This window comes from Bombyx mori, chromosome 7, assembly GCF_030269925.1.
Source record: "Bombyx mori chromosome 7, ASM3026992v2".
NCBI lineage: Eukaryota > Metazoa > Arthropoda > Insecta > Lepidoptera > Bombycidae > Bombyx > Bombyx mori.
In genome coordinates, this window is record NC_085113.1 from 13,187,293 (window position 1) to 13,203,199 (window position 15,907).

Sequence of the window (15,907 nt, forward strand, 5' to 3'; positions counted from 1 at the left end):
AAGTTGAAGCCGTATTTATATGTACGTAGTTCTATACAGGACTGTCGGGCAGTCGGAGGTCCGATCTGTGAGGAGCTCGGGATTCATTCAAGAAACACAGTGAAAAATAGTAGTGCTATTGCGGTGTAGGCTAGATATATTTTCTTGTACATTGACATCTCATGACATTTTGAAGTCGTCGTGGCCTAAAAGATAAGACGTCCGCGGTGCGTTCGTATATAGCGATGCACCGGTGTTCGAATCCCGCAGGCTAGGCGGGTACCAATTTTTCTAATGAAATACGTACTTTACAAATATTCACGATTGACTGCGACGGTGAAGGAATAACATCGTGTAATAAAAATCAAACCCGAAATACTTATAATTTGCGTAATTACTGGTTGTAGGACGTCTTGTGAGCCCGCATGGGTAGGTACCACCACCCTGCCTATTTCTGCCGTGAAGCAGTAATGCGTTTCGGTTTGAATGGTGGGACATCTGTTGTGTTGTCAAAACTGAGTTGTGAAACCTTAGAACTCATATCGCAAGGTGGGTGGCGGCATATATGTTGTAGATGTCTATGGGCACTGGTGACCACTTAACACCAGATGGGCCGTGAGCTCGTCCATCCATCTGAGCAATAAATAAAAAATCATGTTTTCCGCTGAGCAGTACTGCGTTGCAAGCGAAACGGCAGTTACGTCATCAACATTGACCCCGTGTCTTTTGATGGGCTTTGACGATCGCCTTGGGGTGCGATCGACTGCCCAGTAAGTGACATGGTCACTACACAAGGGAGTCGCGGGTTCGAATCCCGCCATGGGAAGATATTTGTATGATAAATATAAAAATGTCTTTTCCAGGGTTATGGATGTATATTAAATATATGTATGTGTATAATAAAAATATTACATTTATTTCCGTTATCTGGTACCTGTAACACAAGTTCTTTACGAACTTACCACGGGACCAGTTAACGTGGCGTGATTGTTAGTAAATATTTATTTATTTATGAAAAAAAAAACGATCTTACTGTGAAACATTTTGTACGAGTCATTCATATACAATTCACAAGTATGCTTAGTAGTTAAATTAGTTGAACAGAGGTTTATATGTATCTGCATAGTTATGGTGCGCTATGTTGATTTGATGGTGTTTATTGTAAGTGGTCTCGCGTGATCATATACAGATGAAGCCTTCAGTTGGTCATCAGATTTTAAAGTGAGCTTATTGTCAGCGTAGGAATACAAGAAAATATATATTGAATAAATCAAATGGTTTCACGAAACAGCTTGTGACATGAAGTTCTTTGGTTACTGCGTGCTGTTGTTACTGGCAGGTAAGGTTTTTTTTTTGCTTAGATGGGTGGACGATCTCACAGCCCACCTGGTGTTAAATGGTTACTGGAGCCCATAGACATCTACAATGTAAATGCGCAACCGGCCTTGAGATATAAGTTCTAAGGTTTCAATATAGTTACAACGGCTGCCCCGCCCTTCAAATCGAAACGCATGACTGCTTCACGGCAGAAATAGGCGGGGTGGTGGTACCTACCCGTGTGGACTCACAAGAGGTCCTACCCTAAAGGTACTTCGTGATTGATTTAGGGAGCGGTGAATAAGAAAATGCTCATTTGAACCGGGAAATTGCACATCTATACATACGTTGTAGTTACTCTTCTGCAAATTCATATATATTAGTTGTTTTTTTTTTAATATGTCATGAGCGACGTCATAAATGGGAAAGTTGTTTTTTTTTTAAAACAACTGTATCAAGCATTTGTATTGATTCTGCGTTAATCGGATACGATTTACAGTTTAAGTGGTCGATAAACCTCTTAATTACGGACACACAATTTAAGGGAATAACCGAAATTTTATACATACAGGGATAGTTGAGATGTTTCATTCAAATAATTGTAAATAGACATGCTTTAACAAAAACTGACTTCAAATAGACAAAAAATGACATTCCAAAATAAATTAATATACACTAAAAACAATAATCATCGAAATCGGTTGGCGTGATATTGAGGTATTGAGTTATTCATCTATTTGTCGCGCATGTACCTACTGAATGCAAATTTAAGACATATATGGTTTTCTCATGGATGCCATTATCAGAACTGGACTAAATTGAAAAGGGACCACACGGGAAGCGTCATCTTTCTAATAAAAAAAGAATCATCAAAATCGATTCACACACTCAAAAGTTATGAGGTAGCAAAAAAAAGACATACAGTCGAATTGAGAACCTCCTCCTTTTTTGAAGTCGTTTAAAAATTACTCTCGTAGCTGGCTTCTAGTTTCATATAACACGGTTTTGCACAACACGGGGCGTTGTAGGAACGTATCTACCGCGTTATAGGAGGGTTACCTGTATATAGCATATAGTACATAGTAAATAGTCGTTATAAATAGTATTATTTTTTATATTAGCGCTTCTCTGTGAGGGTCAGCGACCACCAGCACTACCTTTCAACATAAACAGCTTCTCTCAGGCGCTCAGAAGTAAAACTAATGGTGAGAAGTATGATATTTTAATTATTTTTTTCCATTATTGATGTACAAAACAAATTACAACCATAGAAGTTTAAATATTTAATATAACAGTCTGGATTGAAATTCAAAACAGGTGCGTGCAAAAAATTATAACAACTGAACAGATTCCTAAATACCTTGTGTGTATATATAGTTGAAAGTCTCAAGGTGGGTGGCGCATTTACGTTGTAGATGTCTATGGGCTCCGGTAACCATTTAATACCAGGTGGGCGGAGAGCTCGTCCACCCATCTAAGCAACAACAAAAAAAACTTAACCATTAGCAGGGTAATTTGATAAGTAATATTATGCGGAATATGACAATAGCTTACGGAGTATATTGCTATTGACTGTGCCAGGTGTGAAATTCTCGAATTATAATCGGCGTACCTACGTGCACGTACGTCAGCCGTTATGAGAGCCTCAAACCTTGAGATCATAGGTGGAAGTCTCAGTTCCATTAGCACAATACGTGAGTCCGCGCGGGTAGGTACCACCACCCTGCCTATTTCTGCCGTGAAGCAGTAATGCGTCTCGGTTTGAAGGGTGGGGCGGCCATTGTAACTATACTGAGACCTTAGAACTTATATCTCAAGGTGGGTTGCGTTGTAGATGTCTATGGGCTCCGGTAACCACTTAACACTATGTGGGCTACAAGCTCGTCCACCCACCTAAGCAATAAAAAAAAACGTATGACCTGACCTTCAAAGTGGAAAGATGGTGGATTACTAGACGCGATGCCACGTTGCGGGAATATAATAAATAAAGTGGGAAAATTTAGTAATAACCTCAACCTGCTTACTTACAATAATATCCAGATCACATACCTGTATCCTTCAATTTTGTATATATAATACCTTCATGTATGAAAAATGATTGGACCGACCATTATAAGCAAGTCTCACTGTTCCGAGATAAAACAGCCCGAAACAAAGATCAGTGTGCTTAGTGCGAGTTTTTTAACGTTCTCGATAGCGTAAAAGTTAACTCATGTTTGTATGGAATCGTTTTTTTTTTTTTTATTGCTTAGATGTGTGGACGAGCTCACAGCCCACCTGGTGTTAAGTCGTTACTGGAGCCCATAGACATCCACAACGTAAATGCGCCACCCACCTTGAGATACAAGTTCTAAGGTCTCAAGTATAGTTACAACGGCTGCCCCACCCTTCAAACCGAAACGCATTACTGTTTCACGGTAGAAATAGGCAGGGTGGTGGTACCCAACCGCGCGGACTCACAAGAGGTCCTACCACCAGTAATAAAATCGTTTGCGTATGTTTGCCGCTAGGGGCGCTGTTCCAACTGCATACAAAATTGGGTTAACTTTTACGCTGTCGAGAACGTTAAGAAACTCGCACTAAGCACACAGATGCTTTGTTTTCTTAAGTCAGTAGCGGTATGAGTCGTTGAACTGTTTGTTAGGTTTTGTTTTTTCAGTCGAAGTGACAGTGAACTTAAAATTATTTTTAATATGATATCCATGTTTGTTTCAGTTCCGGGGGGAAGGTCGTTCACACCCAACGACATTATACTCCGGTACTATGGGTAAGGAATGTTCTGGGCTTTTCCAAATTGTAGTTCTTCCTTGTTGCCTATATACACTCACGGGGCTCGAAGAGGCAGGTAATACGCAGAGGCCGAAGTCCCAAATTGTATGCAACCTGCAGCTCGCGACTGTTTTGCTTAATTACAGGCTGGGTTTTAGAACCAATGCATGCGGGCCTACAAAGACTGTACTGAAACAAGAATTAAAGGTAGAAGTATATGGTCATCATCATACTACTACTAAATACTGGTGGTAGGACCTTTTGTGAGTTTACGGGTGGTAGGACCTCTTGAGGCAGCCGTTGTAACTATAGTTGAGACCTTAGAACTTATATCTCAAGGTGGGTGGCGCATTTACGTCGTAGATGTCTATGGGCTCCAGTAACCACTTAACACCAGATGGGCTGTGAGCTCGTCCACACATCTAAGCAATAAAAAAAAAGGCGAGCGCTAATTCATCTGTTAGCACTAAGCGGTTTTGATGTTGTATGTTTGTTTCTTTCAGTAAGAATTCGACTGTGCCGACATCATATCGTTTTAGTGAGGTGAACAGACTTTTAGCTGACCCAACGTTTGATCCTAAGCGACCTACGGTACTATTTGCTCACGGGTAAGATTAATTTCAATTTAAGCTTTCTTAGTATTTTCGTGGGTTTTCGCGAGTGGTAGACATAATAAAAAATAAAATCGGTTCTTCTAAAAATCTTCAAAAAATCTTTTTTTTTATTGCTTAGGTAGTTGGACGACCTCACGGCCTACCTGGTGTTAAGTGGTCACCAGATCCCATAGACATCTACAACGTAAATGCGCCACCCACCTTGAGATATAAGTTCTAAGTTCTCAGTATAGTTACAACGGCTGCCTCACCCTTCAAACCGAAACGCATTACTGCTTCACGGCAGAAATTGGCAGGGCGGTGGTACCTACCCGCGCGGACTCACAAGAGGTCCTACCACCAGTAGACTGCCTATCATCATAACTTAAATTGCAAAGATGAAATCCGATGCGTGCTCATATAGACCTAAATATATTCCAGGTATGTGGAGTTAGCGACCGATGAATCGGTACTAAGGATAGTTCGTGCCTACGTCCAGAGAGGCGGTTATAACATTCTAGTATTAGATTGGTCGAACATGGCCTTTGGAAACTACCTGCTTGTTTCGTTGGACGTACCTGTTGTGAGTAAGAGCGTGATGATGTATCGTTCCGGTTATCTCTCGAACTCGAACGAGAGGAAACCTTAAACCGGTTTTTTACTTCCTTAAGATATCACCATCAACTTGTGGATCCTCTGACTATGAAGTCATATTGAAAAAATGTATGTAGTTTGTCAACAACTTAGAATCTTGATATAGCTCTCCAATTTTTATATGAAAATCCTCTAATCACAGTACGATCTTCATCTCTTTTTTCCTATTCGCTGGTAGCGTAAGGGGCCATTCACGCTGTGACTGGTAGATCATGCTATTGAGGAGCTCATCGGGTTCAACCTGAGAGAATATGCTAACACTGGCCCTGGCAAGAGCAGGGCTTGGCAGAATCTACTTGGATCTGAATCGGGACTTACTGAGAATATCAGGCGAGAAAATTACTAGGTTCTGTCAATGGGTTCGTTGCACCTGGAGCTCTTCATCGTAATCGGCGAGTTCGACCGGTCGTCGATCGGTGAAGACCCTAAAAGCACTCTGAGTGTATCTGGGGGATCCGACGAGACATGTTTTGAACTATGGCGGTTTTGAATTGGCCGGTACTTTGGGTCGGATATCTAATTAGCGGCTGCCATCGATGAGAGAGTTAACGATCATCATCATCAAAAGTCACAGAGTACGGAGCTAAAAATGAATTAGGTCTATGTTTCAGACGGGCAAGAAAGCAGGCAAAGCACTGCTAAAGCTGTTAAAGGGGGGGCTGTCTTTGAAAGGGTTGCATTTAGTGGGACATTCACTCGGCGCGCATCTCTTGAGCTTTGCAGCAAAAGCTTTAGCAGCAAAAGGATTTACAGTACCCAGGTGTGTGATACTTTTCTCTTTACAAAATTAATCAACATTTTTATTATTAGAGGAAGGGGGAGTATTAGGGGAAACATGACCCGGGAACAGCGTGTATATTTGCTTTAATGAATACGTCCGTGTGTTCACTAGTTTGTGATTCTATGTACAAACAGATCTACAAATCGACTGGTAGTTTAAATACTAGAGAGTGAGACAAGCGACCCTTTATCATAGAAATATTTATCATTTACTGGTGGTAGGACCTCGCGTGAGTCCGCACGGGTAGGTAACACCGCCCGGCCTATTTCTGCCGTGAAGCAGTAATGCGTTTCGGTTTGAAAGGTGGGGCCACCATTGTAACTATACTGAGACCCTAGCACTCATATCTCAAGGTGGGTGGCGGCATTTACGTTGTAGATGTGTATGGGTCCCAGTAACCACTTAACAGCAGGTAGGCTGTGGGCTCGTCCACCCAACTACGCAATAAAAAAATAATTTACGGTTCGTACATACCTAACTCAATACGTTGACGCCCCGTGCGTCGTCATTGTGGTGTCAAATTATTTTATTATATTCTTGTATAGCAGTGCACTTACGAGGGCTGCACTAAAAGTATCGGGAATGGAATATTTCTACTGTTCCTGTCATATTAAAATCTTTTTAATTGAAAACTCCTTGGTTTTAAAAATCGAATACCATTTATTTATTTAAATAAAGATTCTCGGTCTTGTCACGAGGTTTCGTCAAACTTGTTTAGTCGTTGAGAAAATGGAATTGACTCGAGAAAATTCAAGAGCGATGATTTATTATGACTTTCGAAGTGGTTTAACACAAAAACAGTGTGTTGACCGGATGATTTCTGCATTTGGTGATGAAGCCCCATCCAAAGCCACAATTTATCGCTGGTTTGCGGAGTTTCAACGTGAACGTGTCAAGCTCAGTGATGATCCCCGTCAAGGTCGTCCAAAAACTGCAGTCACCTAAGAAAACGTTGATGCTGTGCGTAAGCTGATTGAGGAAGATCGACATGTGACATACCGCGAAATTCAGGCAACTTTAGACATTGGCATGAGTCAAATACAAATAATCTTGCATGAACAATTAAGTGTAAAAAAGTTGTTTTCCCGATGGATACCGCATTCGCTCTGTGAAGAGCAAAAAGCGGCTCGCGTTACTTGGTGCGTCAGAACTCTCGAAAGATTCCACGCAGGATCCTCAAATGCTGATGATACAACATTGTATCAGGTGACGAATCCTGGATATACGCGTAAGAACCCGAAACAAAAAACCAGTCACGAGTTTGGGTCTTCGAAATTGAGTTAAAGCCAACAAAAATTGTTCGTTCACGGAGTGTTGCAAAAAAAATGGTGGCCATGTTCGTCTCCCAAACCGGCCATGTTACGACTATTCCTCTTGAGGGACAAAGAACGGTTAATGCAGAATGATATGCTAGCATTTTTTTGCCACAGGTCGTTTCTGAACTCCGTAAAGAGAACTGCAACCGCCGCATCATCCTCCATCACGACAATGCGAGTTCTCACACCGCGCACAGAACAAAAGAGTTTTTAGAGCAAGAAAACATAGAATTATTAGACCATCCGCCATACAGCCCCGACCTAAGCCCTAATGATTTCTATACTTTCCCTAAAATAAAGAATAAATTGCGTGGACAGAGATTTTCATCACCTGAAGAAGCTGTGGATGCCTACAAAACGGCCATTTTGGAGACCCCAACTTCCGAATGGAATGGTTGCTTCAATGATTGGTTCCATCGTATGGAAAAATGTGTCAAATTTCGCGGAGAATACTTCGAAAAGCAATAAATACATTTTTAAATAGTAATGTTGTGTCACTTCGTTAATTCCCGAAATTTTCAGGACCGCCTATGTAGCAACACGTACTCGTTAACACGCTACCATTTGTACATAACTAACATAATAAAGGTGCTCAAACAACATACTCTTTTGGAACTCTACAAACATCCCCTTGGACTCCAACAAATAAAGCTTTTCATTTTTTTATTTATTGCTTAGATGGGTGGACGAGCTCACAGTCCACCTGGTGTTAAGTGGTTACTGGAGCCCATAGACATCTACGACGTAAATGCGCCATCCATCTTGAGATATAAGTTCTAAGGTCTCAATTTGAAATTTAACACGTTGTATATCGTATCTACATATTTATCTGTTGTCTTGTTCGCAGATTAACTGGTCTGGATCCCGCGTACCCAGGGTTCTACCCTCCGCTGCTGGCGGCGCACATGTCCAGCGAGGACGCTGACTTCGTGGACGTAATCCACACGGACGGGGGAGGTTTCGGTGCCCCCTCCAGCACCGGTCATGCCGACTTCTGGCCCAACGGTGGGCAGGCCAAGCAACCCGGCTGCCTGTCGTTCACTGTGCCTTTATCCAATGAAGGTTAGACCGTGACGTATGACCCGTGACCGTATTCAATGAAGGTGGACCAAATAAAGAATGATTTTCACGATAGTAGTAGTTTGATGCGATGCTGTTTTTTTTATTGCTTAGATGGGTGAACGAGCTCACAGCCCACCTGGTGCTAAGTGGTCACTGGAGCCCATAGACATCTACAACGTAAATGCGCCACCCACCATGAGATATAAGTTCTAAGGTCTCACAAGACTTCCTACCACCAGTAAATGTCTTACACATCTCCACTCAAGTTTTCCTATAGTTTCTATGATGTCTGTATTTTCCTATATAAATAAAAATACCATTACCATACGACAGGTGGCGAGCGCGTAGTTTCAAGGAAATTTATTTTTTACGTAATTAGTGACCGCCACAGCGAGGCGTGACCGGACTTCATGAGTTTAAAGGCTTTTAATACATTTTTTCATACATGTAGTTTTTATTATAAGCCGCGCCAATAAAGAAACGAATCGAATATTACTACCTGCACTGACAGATGGTAGGGTCAACAAATAAAAAGAAACAAAGAAAAAGTTGTTTATTTAAAAAAAAATATAAATTCACAAATGATAATTTCTTTTCTTTAATTTCTCGAGATTCTTTTCCTCTTCAAAGTATTTAATAATTTCGCGTGCATCACTGTAAAGGACTTTTCTTTGTTTGTGAGAGGCCATATTATTTACCAGTCAGAACTGATATTTTTTTTGCATGCAGTACGCGCTGTGTGCGACTAAAGATAGCAATAGTTTAGAGTGAGAGCGCATGATCGCCGCCGCCATTTTAGATTCGTTTCTATATTGGCGCGGCTTATATTAATTAAAATTACCAATTATTTTCTATCTTGAATTACGAATCAAATACCCAACTTCCTCATGTTGAAGATCTAGGTTAATCAACCAATAACCATGGCTATCTCTGGTTCCAGATTTCTGCAGCCACTGGCGGTCGTGGGCCTTCTGGGCGGAGTCAGTCGAAGGGAGTCAGTTCATGAGTCGAAAGTGCCTAGATTATGACGCTTTTCTGCGCGGCCAGTGTCACGACGCACCCTCAGTGAGCATGGGGCTGGGAGCCACGTCTGAGTTAGTTTTGTTGGATGTTATTCGTACTGAGCAACGAATAGGTTGTCTCAAGCCCATTCCGTTGTGGATAAGGCTAGACAGACGATTTTCACGCTGATCCCTTCATCTCCTTTTTATCATCGCACCTCCCGCCATCGGAGCAGAGTTCATCCATATTATCTGGAACCGCTGCGTTCATCGAAAGTGCGTTTCCAAAGAACTTTTTTTCCACGTACCATCCGGCTTTGGAATGAGCTCCTCTCCACGGTGTTTCCTGAACGCTATGACTGTCCTTCTTCAAACGAGGCTTGCGGAGAGTACTTAATGGTAAGCAGCGGCTTGGCTCTGCTTCTGGCATTGCTGACGTCCATGAGCGACGGTGACCACTTACCATCAGGTGGGCCGTATGCTCGTCTACCTACAAAGGCAATAAAAAAAAAGCCGACCAGAGCACTTATTATGCCGCTTCAATACTGTTACGCGCTGTGGTTCGGGACAAATAAAAATTCTACTTAAGTACAAATTAAAATTCTATTCAACACTTAGAACACTTTACATTTCGTAATTCACTTATTCCGCGTCGCTTCAGGTGATCCGGTCGCTGATTCGCTTCCGAACCGATAACTAACTGCCATCGTGTTATCTCTGCAACGCTTTTATAGTCGATACGACATCCCTAAAGTTATCGAGAACATTCCTGACAAGTCGAGTATTTTCGATATGCGTTTCAGCCATTTGACTACAGATGGCGTTGTACTTCTCGAGCGTTCTCGATTTTACTATTTGTTTTGACATTCGTTTCTACTATTCGACCATAGATGGCGTTACTGTTACTGGCGTAACAATACTGTGGTAGATCGGAGATCTATTATGACGCAGCGATCCTTGATACAGGTTTCAGTGATGTGGTGTCAGTCGGGTACAAATATGGTGCGCAGGGCGCACGCTCACCCCACCCTCCGACCCTCGGGGTGCCGTTGCATTAATCCGGTAACCACTTAACACCAGGCGGGCCGTGAGCTCTTCCACCCATCTAATCAATAAAAAATAAGCATAGCGGAATCGCATAGCGTGATCTTCAACAACGCGCGTCGCGATGCCACGAAATCAGTTTAAAATTTGGAATTTATGTCGTATAGCTACTAGATAAGATTTAATTTGAAATGTGAAATTAAATGTAATCTGGTCCCGTTGCCATAAAGGTTATTGTTACCCTGTACCACATATCGTATCGACACAGTCCTACAACTGTGATGCTATAAGATGTTCACTCTAAGGCTTAATTTAACCACTTTAGTTATGACTAGCTGTACCCGTCCGCTTCGCTGGGCATTTAAAATCAAATTTAAATATTTATGTATATGAATGATTTATTTTATTTTATTTCAGACAACAACAAATCCTAAAGTGTACATAGTATCATTGAAACATGCTTAAAATTGACAAAATAACAAAAATTAACAAATTATTAAAAATAATTATCAGTTGAATACATTTCAAATATTCCATTTAAATGATAATAATAATAATATAACACTTTATTTACACCATATGTACAAAGTAAGCATATAAAAACAAATAATAGACGGTGACATAAATTGGCGGCCTTATCGCTGAAAGCGATCTCTTCCAGGCAACCTTGCGGGGAGAGGAATGAGCTGATCCTTACTTCGAACCAACCATTATTATTATTATTTAGTCCGCAAGTGAACCATGATGCAATGGTTCAAGTACCGACAGTCCTAACGGCCTGTTAATGCCTTTCCTATATGGATATAGATGAATAAGGCTATTTATTTTAATGTTTTCATTTTAGATTACGAGGGAATTTTTATCTTCGGACGGCCACTAGAACTCCGTATTCTCTAGGCATCAAAGGAGCAGAATAATTATGGTGAATTATTTTAAATTTAGTAATAAAAGGTCTATCCGTTAGCACACCTATTAATAGTTTCATTAAAACTGTTCCGCTGTTTAAGGTTTAGGAACGCGTAAGCACTGTTATTGACATGGGCAACATATCCACTTTAATATAAAGTTTAGATCAATACTGGTAATAAAAGACATGAAAAAGTACAAAGAAAACTTTACAAATATTTATTAAAAACTAACTTATCACAGAACACATTGTGGTTGAACATAATTTTATGAAATTGTGCAGTCCGTACTCTAATATGTATTTAATATTACTATTTTAAATATAAGTATTATTATATATTATTATTATTTTTATATTATTATTATTTTTATTCATTTATTAGATATTATGAAAATTATCACATACATGATTTTCTTTGGGACAACATTGAAAATAAATGGATTTTTAATTATTAGTTGAATTATGAATGAATGAATAGTATTATGTAAATATGATTAAGAAATTAAATTATTAAAAACAAATTTGATTGTATTATTTTTCAATAATTATTTTATTACGGTCCACCATTGCGTACTCGGTTGGTTCCATTGTTATTTCATTTTTTTTCCTACCTAGCTGATAGCCTTGAGAGGCTATTTCAGCGTAACCTTAACTAGTAGGTAAGCTCACGGGGCTCAAATCTGACGACGTTGCTAACACGAACCCTAGCAAGAGTCGTGCTTCGCAGAATCTACCACCGGATGGGAAACGCGACCCACTGAGAAGATCCGGCGAGAAACTCAGTGAGCTATGCCTGTGGGTTGATTTACCGGTCATCGTTCTCGTCGAACCCGTCGCTTGCGACGAAGGGCTCGACGAAAACGATGACCGGTGCTTGAGGTACCTAAAAGCACCGTTAGTGGATCGGGAGGATCCGAAATGACGTGTTTTGGGCGTTATTTCACGCGTTAACACGGACATGCGTAGTCCCTGCATCATCCGCGACTCCTCACATCATCTTCCATTGTTTACTTCCCTTAAACTATTCAGTAATGTCTTCCCCTTCGTCTCCGGCAGCAACAGACAAACCAACGCTGAACAAAGGGGTGCCACGCCAAAGACGAGGGTCGGCAGCCACGGCGCAGTCACTGATAGATTCGATACGAACGGTGCCAACATCGACCCTACCCTCATGGAGGTGGAACAAGCTCCCAAGGCCATGTTCCTAACGACTGTAGGATATAATTCTGAAGTGTAAATATAGATTGTGGCCGCGATAATGGCAGTGCAGCTGACTCCCAACGTTCCCAGGGTCAAGGTCAGCCAGAAAATATCAGGGACACATCCTAGGGTGATGATGCAGAGACCTCCCAAGGCCGAGAACATAGTTGTTGTGACTTTACGTCCTAGTTTTCGGATCAGCCAAATTGAAATTAAGTTGGACGGTATCTGAAAATAACAGATTAAATTGGATATAATGGAGTTTTTTTAATTTATTTTTATTTTTATTCCTTTATTGCTTAGAGGGGTGGACGAGCTCACAACCCACCTGGTATTAAGTGGTTACTGGAGCTGTGGGAGGGTTAAACGACAAAGGGAAGATCTTCCACTGAGCGGGTGATATTTGCTCGGTAGACTGACGGTCCAAATGTTTTTTTTTTATGATTGAAGGATTACTGGTGGCCCGGAGGCCTTTCCAGTTTCACCAGGACAGGTGGGCGAGCAAAGGCTCAGCCAGGAGGGGTGGGATTTGCAAACAGCTACCCGAGCGCAAAGGTCCAAATGTTGTTCGGAACTTGTATATATGTAAGCTTATCTTGAAAATGTCGTAAGTGAGATTGAGGCATCTGTCAAATATCTTGTGTTGTATGATGGCTACCCGCCACAGAGCCAATAGACATTTTTGTAAATGCGCCACCCACCTTGAGATATAAGTTCTAAGGTCTCAGTATAGTTACAACGATTACCCCACCCTTCAAACCGAAACGCATTACTGCTGCACGACAGAAATATGCGGGGTGGTGGTACCTACCCGTGTGGACTCACAAGAGGTCCTACCACCAGTAAATAAAGTACCACAATGGAGATAGATTGTAGGATCTATTCGTAACAAATTACAGTCTGAAGTCTACTGCTAATGCATAACAGCCTTTGTAGAGTTTCATAATCATATTAAAAGTTGTGATTATTATTTTTATTCAAAAATGTTGAAAGAAATTGCTATACTTAATGGAAGTAGAATCACATAGTGTTGTGGAAGCGCTGAAGTCAACCAAACTAAAATTACTCTTTGAAACCGACCGTAGAGTATAATATAGTTCTGTGATGCCAAGTAAGACGAACGAACTCGCTTCAGCTGGTCTTAATACAAGAATTTTGATATCATCTCGAAGAAAATAATCAGAGATCTGGTTTACCTGAATAGCACCAGCGGCTGCGACGCTAACAAAGGGGTCTGGACTTGACTGGCTGATGTACTGGTTGAACCCGAAGAACGTGACCCCCGTGACGAGCCAGATAGCACAGCAGGACACCGACTGCACCAGCAACGGCTTCCGAAACAAATCAGAGTAATTTGGCTTTTGGACTTCGCTCGAGGTGATTTCTTCGGCAAGCTTTTTTAGTGTGTCCTCTATTTTCGCCGTTGGCAGATTGTTTCTGAAATGCATTTTAAAGGGTTCCAACGAATTTGCATATTTTTTGACGATTTGCTGATTTATTTGGTAATGGACTTCTAGATATGGTAATCTTAGTGGTGGTAGGACGTCTTATGAGTCTGCGCGGGTAGATACCACCACCCTACCTACTTTTGCCGTGAAACAGTAATGCGTTTCGGTGTGAAAGGCGGGGCAGCCGTTGTACTATTAAAAGTGAGACCTTAGAACTCGTGTATCAGGGTGGGTGGCGGCATTTACGTTGTAGATGTCTATGGGCTCCGGCAACCATTTAACACCAGGTGGGCCGTGAGCTCGTCCACCGATCTAAGAAATAAAAAAAGCTATGCTAATATTCCAGCTAAATACTCCAAATTGAGTTCTGTAATGTTTGATGTGGTACATTGGGAAGTTTATTCATAGCAGTCGATCTTTCATGAATAATGAGGTCGATATGCAACGTCGAGCGCCTGTTTTAGATATGTACTTGTACTAAAATGATGAACTAATTGAGGAAATAATAAACATACTAAAAAGGCATTAATGAATGAATGAATGAATGATTTATTTTATTTCAGACAACAATAAGTCCATATGTGTACATAGTATCATTGAAATATAATTAACATTAACAAAACCAATCAAATAAAAAATATACATTTATTAAAAGTAGCTATCAGTGGAATACATTTCAAATATTAATGGAGATACGAAGCGTTATTAAAATTTTAAGACGGTAAAACTGCACCTATTTATGGTAAAGAATGGAAATAAGATTTTTCACTTGGTGTGTGACAATCTGAGATAATAAAGTCAGCATCACAACCAAATCCAATACTTATCAGATAAGTATGGTCTGGCCTTATTTCCAAATTAAATGGCGTATTGTATTCTTATCTGTTTACTAAACGGTTGATAGTCTCATCTGTCATAGTACTTTAAAACCACTTTAATTAAATGGATTATTTATCTTGTAGACAAATTTTTACAAACATAAGTGTGACGCAAGATAATTGACAGATGCCTGAATCTCGCTTACGACATTTTCAAGATAAAGCGCATATATACAAGTTCCGAACAACAACATTCGGACCGTCGGTCAACCGAGCAAATATCACCCGCTCGGTGGAAGATCTTCCCTCCGTCGTATATCTCCACATAAGTATATTTAATTTTAGCTTTTCATTAAACAATAAGGTTGCGAAGGCACATGCATTAGATAAGTCTTGGCACTGACCCAGTCTGCAGGTATTTTGAGGAAAAGTAAACCCTTCTTCATACACTAGGTGACCGTTTTGCCTCAAAAATATTCAAACTTTGAAGAGTATATGGTTGCGCTATGCGGTTGGTAGACCAAAATTGTAACGGTCATCTATTACAAAAATGAGTGTGGACTGTATTTGCGTTGTTTAACTATGACACTTTCTCGGGCCGTGGCGGGAAGAAACAAAGGAACACAACCCGAGGGAAATTTTGAAAGAAAACGCCGTACCTGGAGACGATGGAGTCGTCCGAATCACGGCTGCTAGAAGTGCTTGAAGCCAGTTGGTGTATCTTCTATCTTGCACGACACTGTGATACACTGACACTGATGTTGTATGAGAATAAAGTCTTAGGCCATTTCAATAATTAAATCACAAAATAAATGATTTCTGTAATGCGGAGCGCGCGCTAGGTAACCGCCATATTTTTCTTCTTTTTCTTTTTTTCCGTGTGCCCGCGTCGCTCGTACCAGCTAATCCAGGGCGCGGGGGATGGGTGAGGAAGGGGAAGGGAAAAGTGTCATAGCTGCCATATTATTATAAAAACATCTATCTACAAATTTGTTATGACGCTGGCGCAACCATTCCC

The 15,907-nt window shown here is 40.8% G+C and overlaps 2 protein-coding genes across 7 annotated transcripts in view; one reads left to right on the forward strand and one right to left on the reverse strand.

The window, feature by feature from the left end:
* On the forward strand, nucleotides 1–11,944 carry LOC101736972 (pancreatic triacylglycerol lipase). Of its 6 annotated transcripts, none has more exons than XM_062669484.1 (10): nucleotides 4–125; nucleotides 1,217–1,318; nucleotides 2,418–2,501; nucleotides 4,012–4,063; nucleotides 4,569–4,673; nucleotides 5,100–5,241; nucleotides 5,924–6,072; nucleotides 8,257–8,471; nucleotides 9,412–9,565; nucleotides 11,361–11,944. In XM_062669484.1, the coding sequence occupies exons 2-10, from the start codon at nucleotides 1,279–1,281 to the stop codon at nucleotides 11,431–11,433; spliced, it is 1,014 nt and encodes a 337-aa protein (XP_062525468.1). In that variant the 5' UTR covers nucleotides 4–125; nucleotides 1,217–1,278; the 3' UTR covers nucleotides 11,434–11,944. The 6 variants fall into 6 exon arrangements, with proteins under 6 accessions (XP_062525467.1, XP_062525468.1, XP_062525471.1 ...); XM_062669487.1 differs by having other exon boundaries at nucleotides 6–125; nucleotides 1,222–1,318; XM_062669485.1 differs by having other exon boundaries at nucleotides 24–125; nucleotides 1,106–1,318.
* LOC101737727 (organic cation transporter protein) overlaps nucleotides 11,626–15,907 on the reverse strand; it is a 16,854-nt gene continuing 12,572 nt past the window's right edge. The window contains exons 5-6 of the mRNA XM_038012082.2: nucleotides 13,820–14,060; nucleotides 11,626–12,851 (exon numbers count right to left, since the gene is read on the reverse strand). Of these exons, the coding sequence (XP_037868010.1) occupies nucleotides 12,417–12,851; nucleotides 13,820–14,060 (676 nt within the window). The 3' untranslated portion in view covers nucleotides 11,626–12,416. The remainder of the gene's footprint in view (nucleotides 12,852–13,819; nucleotides 14,061–15,907) is intronic.